General features: G+C 37.9%; 1 protein-coding gene across 1 annotated transcript in view; it reads left to right on the top strand.

Moving 5' to 3' along the window:
- The first annotated feature begins 14,646 nt into the window (after window positions 1-14,646).
- The window catches only part of NIBAN1 (niban apoptosis regulator 1), a 155,784-nt gene continuing 151,805 nt past the window's right edge, over window positions 14,647-18,625 (top strand). Inside the window, exon 1 of the mRNA XM_007937680.2 lies at window positions 14,647-14,680. Coding sequence (XP_007935871.2) covers window positions 14,647-14,680 — 34 coding nt within the window. The remainder of the gene's footprint in view (window positions 14,681-18,625) is intronic.

Genomic DNA, 18,625 nt, shown 5'->3' with positions numbered 1-18,625 from the left:
AACTCAAGGCTTGAAATTTTTCTTCAGTTCTTTTAGCTTGAGAAATGACCAGTGTGCATATTCCTTTTTGGTTTTCTAACTCCAGGTCTTTGCACATTTCATTATAATACTTTACTTTGTGTTCTCCAGCTACCCTTTGAAATCTTCTGTTCAGCTCTTTTACGTCATCATTTCTACCTTTCACTTTAGCTACTCACCATTCAAGAGCAATGTTCAGAGTCTCTTCTGACATCCATTTTAGATGTTTGTAAAAATCTTCAATTTCTTTATCTCTAACATTAGTGGTTGGTGCATAAATATGAATACTAGTTGTATTCACTAATCTCCATTGTAAGCATATGAATATTATACTCCTAAGACATTTGACGGGAGCTCTGGTAGCATAGTGCCTAGGGCACTTGACTGCTAATCAGAAGGCTGGCGGTTCAAACCTACCAGCCACTCCTCAGAAGGAAGATGGGGCAATCTACTTCTGTAGTAATACTGCCTCAGAAACCCAAGGAGGGGTCGCTATGAGTTGGGTCTGACTCGAAGGCACATAACAACAACAAGGCACTTGACTGCTAACCAGAAGGCTAGCCGTTCAAACCCAACAACCACTCATTGGAAGAAAGGTTAGGCAATCTACTACCATAGTGATACTGCCTCGGAAACCCAAGGAGGGGTCCCTATTAGTTGGATCCACTTGACAGCAATGAGATTTTTAACAGCATTTTGCTTCAGGATAGATCTTGAAATGTTCTTTTTGACTATGAATGCAATGCCATTTCTCTTCAACTTGTCATTCCTGGCATGGTAGAGTATGTGATTGTCTGATTGAAAATAGCCAATACCAGTTCATTTTAGCTTATTAATCTTTATGCATCAATCTTTATGTGTTCTAATTCGTTTTTGATGACTTCCAATTTTTCTAGATTCATACTTCATACATTCCATGTTCTAATTATTAATGGATGTTTGCAGCTGTTTCTCATTATTTTGAGTTGTGTCACATCAGCAGTTGAAGGTCCCCAAAGCTTTACTACATCTGTATTGTTAAGGGAGCCTACTTTGAGAAGGCAGCTCTTCCCCTGTCACGTTTGAGTGCCTTCAACCTGGGTGGCTCATCTACCCAGCACTCTATCAGACAGTTTTCCACTGCTATTCATAAAGATTTTACTGCCCAGTTGTTTTGCTAGAAGTAGATCATCAGGTCCTTCTTTCTATGCTGTCTTACTCTGGAAGCTCCATTGAAACCTGTCCACCATGGATGACCCTGCTGACATTTGAAATACCAGTGGCATAGCTACCAGTATCACAGCAATGTGCAGGCTACCACAGAATGACAAACTGTTAGATTGTGCTAATGCTGTACAAGGAGGCAACCTCCAAAGTGAGATCCTCCAGCTCAGTGTGCCTCACAGAAGGGATCCTTGTTCCATTCAAGTGTGTGCAGAATGCTTGCCAGCAAGGTGTTGGTCGAAGATTATAGCAAGAGCTGAAAAGTGATGTTATAAGAAGTGAACTAGCAATAATAAATGATAATAATAGTTAACACTTCAGTTCTGTATGTTATTATCTAATAGACTTATTTTATAGATGGGAAAATGGAGACAGAGAAGAAATGCTTAAAGGTCAGGCAAAGGCAGAAACTGTTTTCAATCCTGTTTGTCTGTGTAGCATTTGAATTCAAGGATCAAATAAATAATGCCTATAAAGCACTTGAGAAACTTCATGTTATAAAACCAAAAACCAAACCCACTGCTATGAAGTAGATTCCAACTCTGAGTAACCACCACTGGTTTTCCAAGGAGGTACATCTTTACAGAAGTAGATTGCCCCATCTTCCTTCCACAGAGTGGCTGGTAGGTTTGAACCACCAACCTTCTGATTAGCAGTCAAATGCCTTAGGCAATGCACCACCAGAGCTTCTTCAATGCAAATGAACGCAACGCACTACCGTTGAGTCGAATCCAACACATAGCGACCCCTTCTTGGGTTTCTAAGGCGGTATCACTATGGAAGTAGATTACCCAGCCTTCCTTCCAAGGAGTGGCTCATGGGTTTGAACTGCCAGCCTTCTGGTTAGCAGTCAAGTGCCTTAGCACTATGCCACCAGAACTCCTTCAGAGCTCCTTAAGCCCTCAATGTTATAAGTTAGTATTTGAAAAAGTACAATGGTACTTTTGAAATGACCCTTCCACCTTCAATTGAGAATCATTGGCCTTAAAAGATTTCTTTTTTTTTTTTTTTTAAACTTGCATTCACTTCATTTTCAATTGCATTAGTTTTGTTAAATAGGTAATATATTCATATAATTCCAATACAAAAATAATATAAAAAGATATACCTTGAGATATCTTTGTCACACTTCTCTCCTACCCATCTCTTAAATGTAACTACTTTTATTGCTTACTTGTACATATGTTCGGTATTTTATTATCCATATATATTCTTATTTTCACCTATTTCTTTGTGTATCTCTACACAAAAGATAAGACTATTTATACCGTGTATCACCCCTTGCTTTTACACTTAATAGTAATATATCCTGAAAATTTTTCAATATCAATACATAGAGCTTCTTCTTCTTTTTTTTTTTTTTTAAATCTATATGGTATTTCATTATATGCATAAACCAGTTATGTGAGCATCAATAGCTCACTTAGGAACTTGTCAGAAATACAAATTCTCAGGCCCAGTGCCAGACCTATAGAATTAAAAATCCTGGGGATGGGGCCCAGTAGTCTTTGTGTTAACAAACCATCCAGGTGATTCTGATGCTTTCTGTAATTTTAAAAAATACTGGTTTAATCCATTTCTGTTGATGAATATTTGAGCAATTTCCTTTTTGTATCATAAACAGTACTGGAATGAATCATTTTGTGGTGTCCTTTTGTACCTGTCAGGTATATACAATTTGCCATTGAGTCAATTCTGACTCATGGTGACACCACGTGTGTTAGAGTAGAACTGTTCCCTATAGGGTTTTCATGGCTATGACTTTTCAAAAGAAGATCGCCAGGCCTTTCTTCCTAGGAACCTCTGGGTGCATTCAAACTGTCAATTTTTTAGTTAGCAGCCAAGCACTTAACTGTTTGTGCCACCCAGGGACTCTGTGAGGGTAACTATAAATTCAGTATAAAGAAAGAGACTATTTTTTCCACAAAAATAGAAGAGAAAGAAACAGTTATATTATTGAATAATTATTAAACCAGAATGTGAAGCAGCACAGGCAATCAATGAAATTGTGGCATCTCTTCTCTTTCAGCATTTACTTTAGAAAAAGAGTAATTGTAAATTCTTTCTCTCTTTTTGAAAAGTATGTAAATTGAGATGTTTTCTCAAGGATCTAGGAGCCGTCTTTCTCTTTCTTCTTTCCACTGAGGCATTTTAATGGTATGTATATATTACATCCCTAGAAAAAGAATTCCAGGATTTTCCCTCTTTCGTTTTCGTCTTGCTTCCTCATAGTCCATGATGCCAGCTGAGGTTGTTAGTACAATGAAACCAAACTGGGTTTCAAACTGGGATGGGAGCCACTTTTCTAGATCTTTGATTTGACCATCAAACCTAGGGCTGATCCCTCCACACTTGTTTAACCCACTTATGAAATTCACAGCAATTTTCCCAGCTCTGCAATCATCAATAATTTCAAATTCGCCAAGGTAATCATGCTTCATCATTACAGTTAGAAACCCAACAATGACTTTGGAGCATGGCCTAAAAAGAACCTGGCATTTACCTCTCTTCTCAGCATTGTTGATGCTTTGAAGAGCGTTTGTCAGGATGTTCACGTGGGTCATTATGGTGTCTCAGAAAGATGGCAGAATGAGCTGGGAACCATCTCTTTTGACATTTAATTATGAAGGCAGATCACATCCTTACCTTCCAGTTTCCTAGAAGAAGATGAATGTAAATTCAGATAGCCTACCTGTCTTAATTATCTAGTGCTGTTATAACAGAAGTACCATAAGTGGGTGGCTTTACAAACAGAAATGTATTTTTCCGTAGTTTAGGAGGCTAGAAGTTTGAATTCAGAGTGATGGCTCAAAGGGAAGGCTCTCTCTCTGTGTTGGCTTGGGAGAAAGGTCCTTGTCTCTTCAGTTTGTACTTCCTGGTTTCTTAGAGGTCTCCATGTGTCTTGGCATCGATCTTACCCCATCTATGCTTCTTTCTCTTGATTGTTTAATCTCTTTAATATCTCAAAAAAGATTGATTTAAGACATACCATACACTAATTCTGTCTCCATAACATACCAAGACAACCCATTCCCAAATGGGATTATAACCACAGGCATAAAGATTAGGATTTATAATACATGCTTTTGTCAGATGCAATTCAATCCATAACATTCTACTCTTTGGCCCCACAAAATTGGTGTCATTGCCACAATTTTATCGATTGCCTGTCCTGCATCACGAAACCACACCCACTGACATCAAGTCAATTCTGACTCATAGCAACCCCCACTGAGTTTCTGAGGTGGTAAATCTTTACAGAAGTAGATTGCCCCGTTTTCCTTCTGTGGAGTGGCTGGTGGGTTTGAACTGCTAACCTTCTGGTTAGCAATCAAATGTCTTAGGCACTATGCCACCAGAGCTTCTTGTGCTGCATCACCTTCTGGTTTAATGATTATTCAATAATAAAACTGTTTCTTTTTCTTCTATTTTTGTAGGAAGTTTTTCTGGGTTGGAGGTAGCTTTTGTTTTTACTTATATTTATCCAACAAGGCCCATTCAGTTTCAGAACTAGATCTAAAATGGGAAGCTTATTAATGACCCACATGAACCACAGCCTCCTCTAGCCTGAGACCGGAAGAACTAGATGGTGCCCAGCTACCACTGGTGACCCTTCTGACCAGGGATATGGCAGAAAGTCCTGATTAGACTGGGAGAAAAATGTAGAACAAAACTCAAATTCATAAAACAGATCAGATTTACTGATCTGATAGGGACTAGAGGAACCCCTGAGACTATTGCCCTAAATCACCCTACTAACGTGGAACTGAAGCCACTCCTGAAGCTCTTTTCTCAAATAATAGACTGGCCTGTAAAATAAACAATAACACCCTTGAAGAATGTGCTCCTTAGAACAACCAACTACACAAGACCAAAAGGGCAACATTTACCCAAAACAAACAGGTGAAGGCAGGGAGGGGCAGGGAAACCAGACAAATGGAAATGGGGAGCCCAGGGTGGAAATGGGGAGAGCTCTTACACATTGATGAGGTTGCAACCAATGTCATGGAACACTTTGTGTATGAATTATTGAATGGAAAACTAATATTCTATGCACAATAAAGTGTTTTTTAAAAAAATAAAAACAAATTTGAAGTGCAATGATAGTAGTTATGATATCAGTCCTGGGATTCTAACATACAATAGGATTACTTCTTAGGTGACCTCAGTCAAATTATTCAGCTTTATTGAGTCTCAGTTTTTCATCTATAAAGAGGGAATATTAATTGTTCCTAAATCAGATTGTTTGGCAGAAATACAGTTAATATTTGTAAGGCAGATAGCATATCGTATAACCTCAACCAACATTTATTATTATTATAAAAAAATAAAATGGAAAGATTCTGAGGTCTCAGATATATCTGAAAAAAAGCTGGTTTAATCTCAGCATAAAATAGACCCTTAAGTCTTTCTTGAGCAACTTCAGTCTTTGCTGAACAAAGCTGGATTTGCGGTGGCACAGAATTTGATTCCAGAGAAGTGTGGGTCAATGTCCCCAATAAGTTGGTTCTACACTTATTAATTATATACCCATAGGTAGGTTACTTTATCCCTAGAAAGTGCTGCCTAATAGAAATTTCTGTGATGATGAAGATAGTCTACATCTGCGCTGTTGAACAGGACAGTAGACACTAGTTGCATGTGGATATTGAGCACTTGAAATGTAGCTGGTGTGACCGAGAAGCTAAATTATTATTTTAATTATTTTTGGTTAATTTTAATAAGCACGTATGAAAGCCTCCATTTCTTCATCTTAAAATAGGGATTGTGGTGGTTATATTTGTGTGTCACCTTGGCTAGGCCTGGTTGAATGGCTGGGCAGCTGGATGTAGTATTCTCCATGATGAGACTGGTAATCAACTCCATGGTGGAATCTACTGTGAGCAGCCTTTGGGTATGTGGTCTGCTTCCTGTATATAAGAAGTTTTGAGAATGGTCTCTAGTTTATGGCACGCTTGGACCCTGCATGTAGCTGTGTCATTGCTCAGCAGCCTGCTATGCTCTGCCAACCTTGGGACTTACAATGGACTTAAGTCAATGGCCTGCCGTGTGGTAACATTGGGACTGTGCCTTTTTACTTGTCAACCTATCAGCCAGCAGCTGTCTGAGTGAAGAAACGCCTCTAGCTCCAGTGGGCCGGGAGTAGGAGGCAGAGCTGGAACCCAAGGTTGAGGGGCTTTCATCCAGCTCCTAGAGCCTGGCACTTTGAACTTGGACTTAAAGCCTCCAAATTGTAAGAATAAACTCCTGTTTGTTAAGGCCATTTTTATATTTGTATATTTGGTATATTCTTGTCAGAGCGGCCCTAGGTAACCAGACCAAGGATGAAAATCATCAATCTCAGTCATTCTCTCATTTTACTGGTCATAAGATTCTCCTGACTGCCTGATAAAAAGTAGAACATTCATTCCCTATCTCACTCCTACTGAATGCTAAGCTACCAGAGGCAGGCCAGAGAATCTGTGTTTTCTCTAAGTTCTCTTGATGATTGTTAGGATCAAGCCAGTTTGGGGAATACTAATGTACCTCATAGCCATGTAACAAATCATGTTTTTGTTGTTAGTTATGGTCCAGTTTGTTCCCACTCATGGCAGCCTTATGTATAAAAGAACAAAATGATGCCCGGACCATCTTTATGATGGTTGAAATATTTGATTCTATTGTTGCGGCTATTGTGTCTCTCCATTACATTGAGGATTTCTCTTTCTAGCAATTAGTCTTTCCCGATGACGTGCCCAAAGTAAGTGAATCAAAGTTTTACCATCCTTACTTCTAAGGAACATTCTAGCTGTATTTCTTCTAAGACTGGTTTGTTCTTCTGGCCGTCCACAGTATATTCAGTATTCTTCACCAACATCACAATTCAAATGCATCAGTTCTTCTTACATCTTCCTTTTTCGTTGTCCAGCTATTGCATGTATGTATGCATATATATGTGTATGTGTGTGTCTGTGTGTAAAATGTAGTATGAATGACCAAGCTGCAGAATGACAGGTAGACTGAAAATATGCATAACAATGGTATTCTTTATGTATGGATACATATGTGTGTTGTAAGAGTCTGCAATGATTTATAGGAATAAATACCACCTTCAGTAATCTTGTGGGGCAGCTAGAATGGGCTTCAAATGTAGCTGTAGTGTTTTATTTAAATTTTTGAGGCAAATATGACATAATGTTAAGATTTTATTTAGCTGGGTAGTAGGTATATATATTATTGGCTTTACTATTCTTTGTGTTTTAAATAGTTTATAATTAAAGAAAACACACTAACACAAAACCTTGTTATTAGTGATCTGTAGCTTGGCCTATATCCTCTCTTGGCTCATATAAAGTAGCTCTGGTGGCATAGTGCCTAAGGCATTTGACTGCTAACCAGAAGGCTTGTGGTTCAGATCCACCAGCCACTCCTTGGAAGCAGTATCCACAGAGTTACTGCCTCGGAAATCCAAGGAGGGGGTCTCTATGAGTCGCACTCGCTTCAACGATATTGAGTTTGATTTGGTTTTGGTATGGCTCATATAAAATGGGATCCAGAACCGAGATCCTAGAAACTTTGTTAAAGACATTTCAAACATGCAGATGAAGAAGCTGGCCCATTGCAATGCCTTTTAAGCTGGATTTTGTGTAAAACAGATTCCTCATCAGTGGATAAGAAAATCTTATTAATTAGTGCATTTCCCAGGAAGCCATAAGGTATTAACCAGCAAAGACTGCAGCTTTAATTGAGATGGTGATGCCACTTAATTGGAACACCTGAATGGGATTAAAGGGTATTCAGATGAGGTCAACTAGTTTCCCTGGTGCTCTGGTGCTTGGTCTCTGCTTTCTTGCCGGCAACCTCTGCCAAATGGGATGAAGCTGAGCCAAATAATTTTACTGTGCTTTGTAAATCACTTAATGGAATGTTTTAAATACAGATTTCCATATATGACAGAAAGAATCTGAAACACATTGTTTTGTTGAGTCTACTGATAAATTTTAGAACTCATCACATTGAAGCAATAACATTTGCATTGCTCTTAACTTATTATTGATCCAACAGTTTAATATACATTAAATGAAATAAATTAATAACTGTCTTTGATCTCCACAAAGCATGTCAGTTGATTACATCTTTTTACTCAAAGTTAAAATCATTTCACAAGGCTTCTTGACTATATGGTTTTTATTACCAAAGAGTATTTACATTCCTTCATTGAAAAAAAGACTATGTACTAGGAGTCCTCCTTAAAAATTGATGTAGTATTAATAAAGAGGACAACTCTGTTTAAAATTGGCACCGATTTTTTTTTTAATTTTTATAAATTAACGTGCTAATCAAAATTGGCCTCCATAATGTCTTAAAAGAACCTTCCAAACTCTAAATCCATTGCCATGGAGTTGATTCTGACTCATAGCAATCCTTTAGGACAGAATAGAACAGCCCCATAGAGTTTCCAAGACTGTAAATCTTTATGGGAGCAGAATGCCACATCTTTCTTCCATGGAACAGCTGGTGGGTTCGAACCACTGACCTTTTGGTTAGCCGTCAGATGCCTCAAACACTACACCACCAGAGCTCCTGTCCATGAGGAGGAATAGCTGGGTTCAACCGTGGGCTAATGCATCACAGGTTCAGCCATTACCTGTCTGTTAGTGGAGGCTTGCATGTTGCTATGATGCAGAACAGGTTTCACTGGAGTTTCCAGACTAAGAGTATAAAAAATCCTGATGATCTACTTTTGAAAATCAGCCAGTGACAACCATAGGGATCACAAGGTATGATTCTATTGTGTATTAGGTTGTCATCAGTTAGAGGCAGACTTGAGGGCAGCTAACAATTTCATAGTTATTCCCCTTGATGCATATACTAAGTAGTGAGTTTCACCTGTGAGACATGGACTCCAATTAGAGCCGATGCTGTGAGATTGTAGTGTATTTATTAACTTCTGTATGAACATCCTTTCTTGAAGAGCAATTTCTGTAGGAAAAAGGGATGGCTTTAAAGAACCTGGGACTGTGTGAATTTTTTGACGGATTTTATTTTACCCATCTCTATTTTCAGAGCATGAAATTTAACAGTTTTTGATAAATATGTTAACCAACGTGCATTACTCAGGAGCCTTTCGATTTGATAATTAAATGATCCAGTGATAAAATTAGATTGCAACTACCCCCCCCCAAAAAAAAAAAAAAACAGTAAAATTAGACTATTCAAATGTCCTAGGTCAGCTTTTACCCTTGGAGATGTTTGGGTTGTTATCAAGAAGACTATATTCTCAGATAACATCATATTTTGAAGACAGAGCTGCCTGGCCATATCAAGTGGACAGTTGGTCAGTACCATTTTGACAGCTCTGAAATTTTTGCAAGGATAAGTTAGAACATGCCAAACTATTTTTTCACTAATGAGTGCTTTATCAGCTTTGTATGTATTTTCAAAAAATCAGCTGAGCTACCCAAGTGGTGAATAGCTTATATTTTTCCTGGTCCCTCCCCAAGGCTAGCAATGCCACCTTTTGTTTTGCAGCCAAGTTCATTCCTTGTTGTTACCCATATGCCCAGACTAACAAAACACAAGCATATCCACATCTCTAGATTTTTTTTTTTAAATGAATGCCATAGTTTATTGAGACAAAAGAGATAGAAAAGATAGTAAAAAGCATTTCAAACAAATCTATTTCTGTGTGGAGAGAAGACAAGTGGAGTGAAATAAGCAAAAGGAAAGGACATAGGAAAATAAGAGAGAAACATGGGTGACACATCAGAGACACTATTGTGTTAGAAAAGCAATTTTAAAATTCCTAGGCTTGTTGCCTGGTTCACTGTAAGTCTGGCCTGATTTCTTTTAATGTACATGGTGTGTTCATTTGCATAGTTACAGTCTGCAAGCAAAAAATATTTTCAGTGTTTTAGAGGAATCTGAGAGCCTCTGATAAAATATGTGTGCAACTAATGATTGTGATTAGACTCAAAAAGAGCACAGGGAATCTCATTATTTTGTTTCAGAATTTCAGTTATTTATTTTCCTCAAAACTGAAAAAAGGTTGTCTAATGGGCAGAAGCATTATTATCCCTCCTGAGTTCATAGTTCTTGTGATGTTTTCTGAAAAGGCAGCTGTATCAGATTGGCTTATTTATTTTTCACACCCTTCCCTCTCATTTTTGTAAAAAAACAGAAATCTGCAGCTTTCTTGGGGAATATAGACAGCTCAGAAAAGTGGCAAAATAAACAAGATTTATTCTCATCAGATGTGTCACGAGAAAATCGGAGGCATGCTGTGAGGTAATGGTGAAATAATCCTGAATATCTCCAAGCACTTTTTCCAATAGAAATGGAAGAAAATTTAAAGTTAGCTTCCATCTAATTATGGCTAAAGAAAAATGTCCTGGCATAAATATTTTCCTAACAATACTATTGATTTCTTCCTCTATAAAAAGAGGAGATCAAACGTTGAAGCTTTATAGTTCTAGAAAGGTCTTCCCTGGAATAGCTGAGTAATGTGAGGTTTTTATTAGTCTATAAAATAATGTAGTGGGAATTGTAACTTATATAAGTAATAGTATGTCTTTCCTACTATTCTCTTTCTTTCTCTCTTAATTGTGGTGAAAAATATGCTTAACAAAACATACAACTCAACAATGTCTACATGTACAATTTAGTGACATTAATTACGTTCTTCAAATTGTGCAACCATTCTTAATGTCCTTTTCCAAATTATTCCATGACTGCTAACATAAACTCAATGCCCCCTAAGCCCCACAATTCTTTCTTAATGTCTCCTCCCACTTCTCTCATGATAAGTCAGTGCAGGTGGGAACAATAATTTATTTCAGTGACTGTGGTCATATGTATTTTTGCTTCTGCTCATCCCCTGGAGCCTGGTGCCTGGCTCCTAACTGTTGTGGTTAGTTTCCATCGAGTCAGTTCCAACTCAGAATGACCCCACATGGGCAAAGTAGAATTGCTCCATAGGGTATTCTATGGCCGCAACCTTTCAGGAGCAGGTCACCAGGGTTGTCTTCTGAGACCCTCTGGGTGGGTTTGAACTGTCAACCTTTTGGTTATTAGTTGAGTGTTTAGCTGTTTGCACCACCCAGGCTACCTGGTCCCTTGCTGTATCATTATTATTTATTGAATGCCCTTGATGGGCTATGCTTTGTGACAATGTTGACATCGAGCCTGCTTTTAGAACAGGGCCTGGGAAAGCTCAGGGTATCTTAACAATCTGAGGACAAGTACACTACAAATTTAACTCAGAGTTTTGGAGTAGCTTGGAAACCAGGAAACTGTGTTCTATTGTTTGTTCCTAAGCATGCCTGTTTTCTATCCAGATGCTTTCTGAGTGCTGGGAGGGTCCTGGCATGACTTTGATATATTTTATATAAACTCGTGAGAACATAAGAGTCTGTATGTTCCTCGTCTGTGGATTAATATCCGAAGTAAATCACAGAGAACTGAAGTTGGTTTTTATGTGTCATCTTTTTAATTCAAGGTGGAATTTCTGTACAATGCAGGGATGTGCGGGCCTCAAGGCTGACCATGAAGAATTTTTGCCTTTTCCTAGTAATCTGTTCAAAAATCTGTCACTCAATAATAAATCTTCTTAAAGAAAAAGCACACCCTTTAGTTCAATTATGGAGAATCCAATTTATCTTCATTCTCTAAGGCATTTACTAGAAGAAAAAGAGAGTCCTTGGGCGTTATTCTATGTAATTAGATTTTTACACCTTCCTATTGTGAATTGGGATTTCTGATTTCTTCACCCAGAGGTGTAAAGTAATGGTGTTTAGCAACCTGAGACTATAGCTGATATTTTAATTCATCAGGACTTTTAAACGTCTATAACTGAGAAACTATGGGAAAAACTAAATGATAGTGGATATTTTATAAATATTCAGAATATTTAATTTTCTAGAGTCACTCCTGTAGTTCTCCACCACTTGCCTGTCAATTTATCGTACTGTGGGGGCTGGTGTGTTCCTGTGATGCTGGAAGCTATGGCATTGGTATTTCAAATACTAGCAGGGTCACCCATGGTGGACAGGTTTCAGAAGAGCTTCCAGACTAAGAGTAGGAAGAAAGGATTGGTGATCTACCTCCAAAAATTAGCCACTAAAAAACCCTATGGGTCAGAATAGAACATTGTCCAATATAGTGTTAGAAGATGAACCCCTTAGGTTGGAAGGTAATAGTGGACCTAAGCAGGCCAAGGATTGTGAAGATGGCATGGCACTGGGCAGCAGCTCGTTTTGTTGTACTTGGGGTCACCATGAGTTGGAGCTGACATCACAGCAGCTAGCAATAACAACAACCTCTAGTTCCCAAAATTAATTGTCACCTGCAAACCTCAGCATTTTTAACGCACTGTGCCAAAGACTTGGTTAATCCTCTCCTTATATGTGGACTTTCCTTGTTTCCAGGAAATAGCCATCTTGTATTAAAATAAACCTATTTTTCAGTTCCTGCATTGTTCTCCCTGCAGTAACAATAAAAATGTAACAGCTGAGAGTCAGGATTTCTTTTTTGTAATGCCATAGGGAAAAATAAAGATGATGAAATGGTAAGTAAATAAAACCAGATACAAAATACAATAATCTCAACTATTTTAAAACCATTAGTTGGAAAAAATCTTGAAGGAAATATAGCAAAAATATATTTTTTTATATTCTCCTGTACTTATGAGTTTTCTAAAAGTAAATGAAACAGAATGGAATCTGTATATTTCAAAGATGATTTGGATTAGATTTTTAGGTGTATTGACCAGTCACCAAGATCACCCAATAAGCAAAGTCAGCATGGGCTTACTTGTGCTTACTTACTAATCTTCAGCGAACCATTTCAAATTTTTCTACCACATCAAAGACTCTGCTTCTAGGTATGGCTGACATCTGTCTCTCTCCCAACCCAGTAACACCTTCCTACAGAATCTAAACTTCTTTTCAAATGTCTACTCCCTGGCAGGGACAGAGTGCCCACTAAGCAAGGTAAGCATGGTCTTAATTGTGCTTAGTTACTAATATGTAGTAAACAATTTCACATTTTTCACCACATGTAAAATTGTTCACTACACATTAGTAAGTAAGCACAAGTAAGCTCACATTTACTTGGTTTATTGGGTAATCTGCTTCTATGTTGACATTGGGAATGATGGGGAACTAGGAATAATTTGCTAGAAACAGTATCTCTCGAAGAAATCTAATGACAAAGAATAGATTTGAATTGAACTGCTGTTAGGCTATGAGGTTAACAAAGAACATTCTGGAATGAGAAAAAATACACGTCTGTTAGGTTCTTTAGACTTCATGTCAGTTTAATCTAGATCCCTATGTACTTTCCACGTTTCCAGACTGGTCAGTGAAAACAAATAAACAAACCAAGAAAAACATAAAAAACAAACAAACAAACAAAAACCACTCACTAATAATTTCATGGACTAAATTTGTGTGAAAACTTAAAAGGAATTTACCTGTATGAGTCTTTTTTTTTTTTTTTTTAAACAAAACAAATATGAGTTGAGCTTTGTGTGTATGTATTCAAGCTGAGAACCACATCTTTTCCCTTTCTTGGAACACTGGCATAAATTTCAAAATAATAATGCATTATAATTTACTCTACTCTTAGATATTTAAACAGCCATTCTTTCATTCATTCAATAAATATTTGCTGAGTGTATAAATATACACTTGGAGAAAAGATAAGGTATATTTAAACAGCTGTAGCAAAAATGGTGCACAATTTTGGGAGAACACAAAGGAGGGTGAGATTGCAAGCATCTGGAGAGATCTGAAAAGGCTCTGTAAGTAGGTTGAGATTGTGGCCTAAGTCTAAAAGTGGACTTGCAGGGCATTTTGGGAGAAAAAAAGAGGGGTGAAGGCATGGACATATGCAGAGAACAAGGGAAATAAGGGCAATTGGAGCCAGATCAAGAGCCTTTGATGCTAAACTATGGGATTTCTACTCTAGGCAGTGGGGAACCATCGAAGGTTTTTACAAAGGTAGTGGCAGCAACATGTAAGTGAAAATTTGTCAGGCCAGAACCCAGAGGATTGTGCCTCTGTGACTAAGGAGGAATGCATGTCTCATGGCTTTCAAGTTTCTTAATAGGATGAACACCGAGATTTGGTCCTGAAGGATGGGTCCCCACTCTCACATCTGGGTTTTGGTACTTAATGCCAGTTTTTATCTTGTGTAGGATTATGGTGCCAGTTTAGATTCAGCTTCTCCCATTTTGCTCTATTTTCCCTGGACTATAATCACTTCCCAGAATCCTTCTCTGCTACACAAACCAAGCTATGGCTTCTTTCACATATCCTCCATGGCATTGGACTTTCCCTTCACCTACCCTGGTTTTAACTCTTGTTCCTGTTTAAGAGCTGAGAGCTAGTGAGATTTTTTACCTTGCCATGATGATGAGATAGAGAAAATTAAGAAACTTTTACAATGTTCTGGGAAGATAATAAAGGCTTGATTGAAGGTATGGAAGCAAGGATGGAGAAAGGGAATGGATTCAAGAAATAGTCTGGAATTAAAAGCAAAAAAATCTCATAGATGAATACAGAAATGAGGGAGGAGGAGTCAAATGATAGTGCTGAATTTTTGAGCCTATATACATTTAAATGGTTTTAAAAGGGCCAGCAGATATTTTTCTTATTTTCACAACGTTGAACTGAAGCTAAATTTTGTAGATAGAGCTGTCACACTGGCTTCTTTTAGTTTTAGTAATGATTACGCTGAAGAGGGTTATAAGCTTAACTGAGTGAATTGTACCAACACAATACCTAGCACAGTCTGCAATAAAATTAATTGAATTAAATTAAATTAGAAGAAAAGTACCTGTTCCAAAAGTGCTGGTATACCAAATGTTGAAGCAGTCCTTCCTCTGGTTCTAGTCTTTCTATTATTGAGTAATCTCCTTTCAGTGGAAGGCTTGGCATTGAGTTGTACAAACAATTTAGGAAAGAAAATATGATACTAAATTTGGAGGGGAAATGAAGGAAACTCTGTACTCAAGAATCTTGAAAACTGTGTGAAAAACAAGCTGGTCTCATTTGAGGTTATTTTGTATGGTGCCTGTGGCCTGATCCAGGAACTCTGGTGGCATAGTGGTTAAAGCATTCGGCTGCTAACCAAAAGGTCAGTGGTTCAAATTCTCCAGCTCTTCCATGGGAGAAAGATGTGGCAATCTGTTTCATTTACAGACTTGGAAACCCTATGGGGCAGCTCTGCTCTGTCCTTAAGGATCACTGTAAGTCCGAATTGACTCTGTGACAGTAGGTTTGGTTTGGAGGGCTGATCCACTTATTTGAATATTTCCACAGTGGAATATAATTGTTAACAGTTGTCAAAAGTTACTGAATGACTAATATGAGTCAATGATTACCTGGGCATCTTTACCTGCAGACTATCTCATTTAATCCTTACAATAACCCTGTGACATAGATATCTTATCCCCATTTTACAGGTGAGCGAATTGAGGCTTATAGAAAAATGCTCAATGTAACAACACAGCTAGTAACTTACAATTTTTTTCTTCAGCTCATTATTAGTAATGATTTTATTTAGTTGGTTTCAGCTTAGGGAAGCATTGAGGGCCTCTTATGTGCTGATGAGGAGCCATGATGGCACAGTAGTTAAAGAGCTCAGCTACTAACCAAAGGCCAGCAATTCAAACCCACCAACTGCTCTGCAGGAGAAAAATGAGATGATCTGCTTCTGTAAAGATTTACAGCCTTGGAAACCGTAGGAGGGGCATTCTACTCTGTCCTGCAGGTTGTTAGAAATTGGAATCAACTTGAAGGCAGTGGGTTGGGTTTGGTATGTGCTGATAAGTGTTCTGAAACATCAGTGGAAATGTAGGTTGTGTTTGTTTTGAGCCTTCAATGCGTGGGATAGCTGTTCTTTGTGCAACAGCCTAGTTTGACCCCACTTAAGAGTTATAGTAGACAACCTGCTCTTTGGCTTCTCCTTGATTCTTGGTTCAACTTGAGGATCTACTTCTGATGTTTGGCTTGAGTGTTCCATCATCATCAGCAGCATTTTAATCACTACTTATTGCATGCTTTCTATGTGCCAGCTTTGGTGCTAAGCTCTTTATAGCTATAATTTTATGTAATCATTACAACAACCCTATAAGCTTGCTATTCTAGTTCTTTTCATTTTACACATGAGCATAAAGTTGAAGTAACTCATATGAGACTCCAAGCTGGTAGGTAGCAGAGATGAGAATTGAACCCCTGTGTGTCTCACTTTGGAGTCCAGGTTCTTAATCACAGTGGTATTTTGTCCCAATACCAGTATTTGCTCTAATTCTCAAGGTCCTACTTAAGGTACTCCCATATTTCATTTTAAAACCTGTTGCTGTTGAATTGATTTCAATTCATAGTGACTCCTATAGGACAGAGTAGAACTACACCATATGGTTTCCAAGACTGTAATCTTTAGGAAGCAGACTGCCTCATCTTTCTCCCACAGAGCATCTGGTGGGTTCGAACTTTTGACTTTTCAGTTAGCCAAGTGCTTAACCACTGCACCACTAAGGCTTCTTAAGATGAATTCCAGATCTTTTGAGGATAGCTTTGGGTTATTTTCCAAAAGAGCTAATGATGTTGTGGCTGTTTTATTCATATTTAAACCTGGTTATTAGGTTAATTACCCTAAAAAAGGTTGTGATCTCTTTTTTAATTGCTACCCAGTGGAGTATGTGTTGAAGGTACCATATGCTGATACTCAAATTACAGAAGCATATTTCTCATTCTTGGGAGGGAGTGGTAGCATCCTAGCACCTCAGTAGAAGCAGGGTGTACCTGGAGGAAGCTTGATGATGTGGCAGGAAATTTGATTTCAAAGGTTTGTAGAGCTCATCATAAAAGGATATCCACCTCCTTTCATTTCTGTCCAAGAGTGCAAAAATTGGCATCCGAAATTAACAAGATGCTCTTTCCATGGACAAAACAGTGGTTACTTGGCTCTAAAGGGCAAATTTTGTTGACCATTTATATATATCAATGAGGTGAGAGTCATTTTTATTGTGGGAATTCTCAAAGATATCTCACTTTTATGTAAGAAAATTATAAACGAGGATGTAGAATTTTACTATTTATGCACTATATAAAAGCTAATAAAAATAACAATCAATTAGATGGTTATAAAGCCTGAGTATATTAAAGTATACAAATACTGATTAATTGTAATAACATAAATTTACAGGCACTAAAAGCATGTCTAATTCAAATTACAGTAACTTTTATGTACATATCTAAAGAATCTATTATTGTTGTTGTTATGTGCCATGGAGTCGGACCCGATTCATAGTGACCCCTCCTTATGTTTCTGAGGTGGTATCACTACGAAAGTAGATTGCCCAACCTTCCTTCCAAGGAGTGGCTGGTGGGGTTGAACCACCAGCCTTCTGGTTAGCAGTCAAGTGCCTTAGCCACTATGCTACCAGAGCTCCCGAACCTACTATTCGTGGGTCTCAAAGCACCTTACAAGTTTTAATTATCAAAGACCATAAGTACAACCAGTAAATGGTACTTTATTGAGGGAATAACCAAGAGTTCCTTTTTACCTCATGCGTTATCTTGAGACCTAAATGCTCAAGCAAAAGTAGATTTCCCATGTAGAATATTTTTATACCATGAGAGTTTTTGGCTATGGATCCATAGGGCTAGAACCTGGCAGCTATGGATTCAACATTCACATATTGAATGTCTCAATCTATGTGTTTAGAACTCTTCAGTTATTTTTGAAATTCTGCATGCATAATAGTTCTAAACAAGTCTTGCCAGTATGTTGTATTTTAATATTTCTCTGTTGACTATAATATCAAATTTGAAGGTATTATAAATATTTTAGAATGTGATAACAGGTTTATTTTTCTTTAAGCTTATATCTTATTCTGAGGACTAACAGCTTGTAAGCTGTCAGCAGAAACTTTATTTTTATGCTCTGTAGAAAGTACTTCAAATGCAGTGAGGATATCAGGTCTGCTTCAGAATGCTCCTTTGCCCTCTCTCCTCTATTTCTCCTTCTCTGTTCTCTCTTTTGCAACTCTCTCTCTCTCCAAAGTAAGCACTGATTGGAGAAGCTCAAGAATATTCCTAGTGCTTGTCTCTCTCTCTCCAGTCCTCAAGCTCTCTTCACATGGTTGATCCATCACCATCACCATCACCAGTTGCCTTCAAGTTGATTCTTTCTCATTGCCACCCCATGTATGTCAGAGTAGAATTGTGTTCCATAGGGTTTTTTTTTTAAAAAATTCATTTTATAGAAATATAATTTACGTACAGTGAAATACACAAAACTAAAGTGACATGGCACTTGACTGCTAACCAGAAGGCTGGCGGTTCAAACCCACCAGACACTCCTCGGAAGGAAGATGGGGCAATCTACTTCCGTAGTGATACTGCCTCGGAAACCC

This window comes from Orycteropus afer, unplaced genomic scaffold (genome assembly GCF_000298275.1).
Source record: "Orycteropus afer afer isolate SDZICR_OR568_19922 unplaced genomic scaffold, OryAfe1.0 scaffold00043, whole genome shotgun sequence".
Lineage (NCBI taxonomy): Eukaryota > Metazoa > Chordata > Mammalia > Tubulidentata > Orycteropodidae > Orycteropus > Orycteropus afer.
Note: the sequence above shows the minus strand (reverse complement) of the source record. Positions and strands in the feature narration are given on the sequence as shown.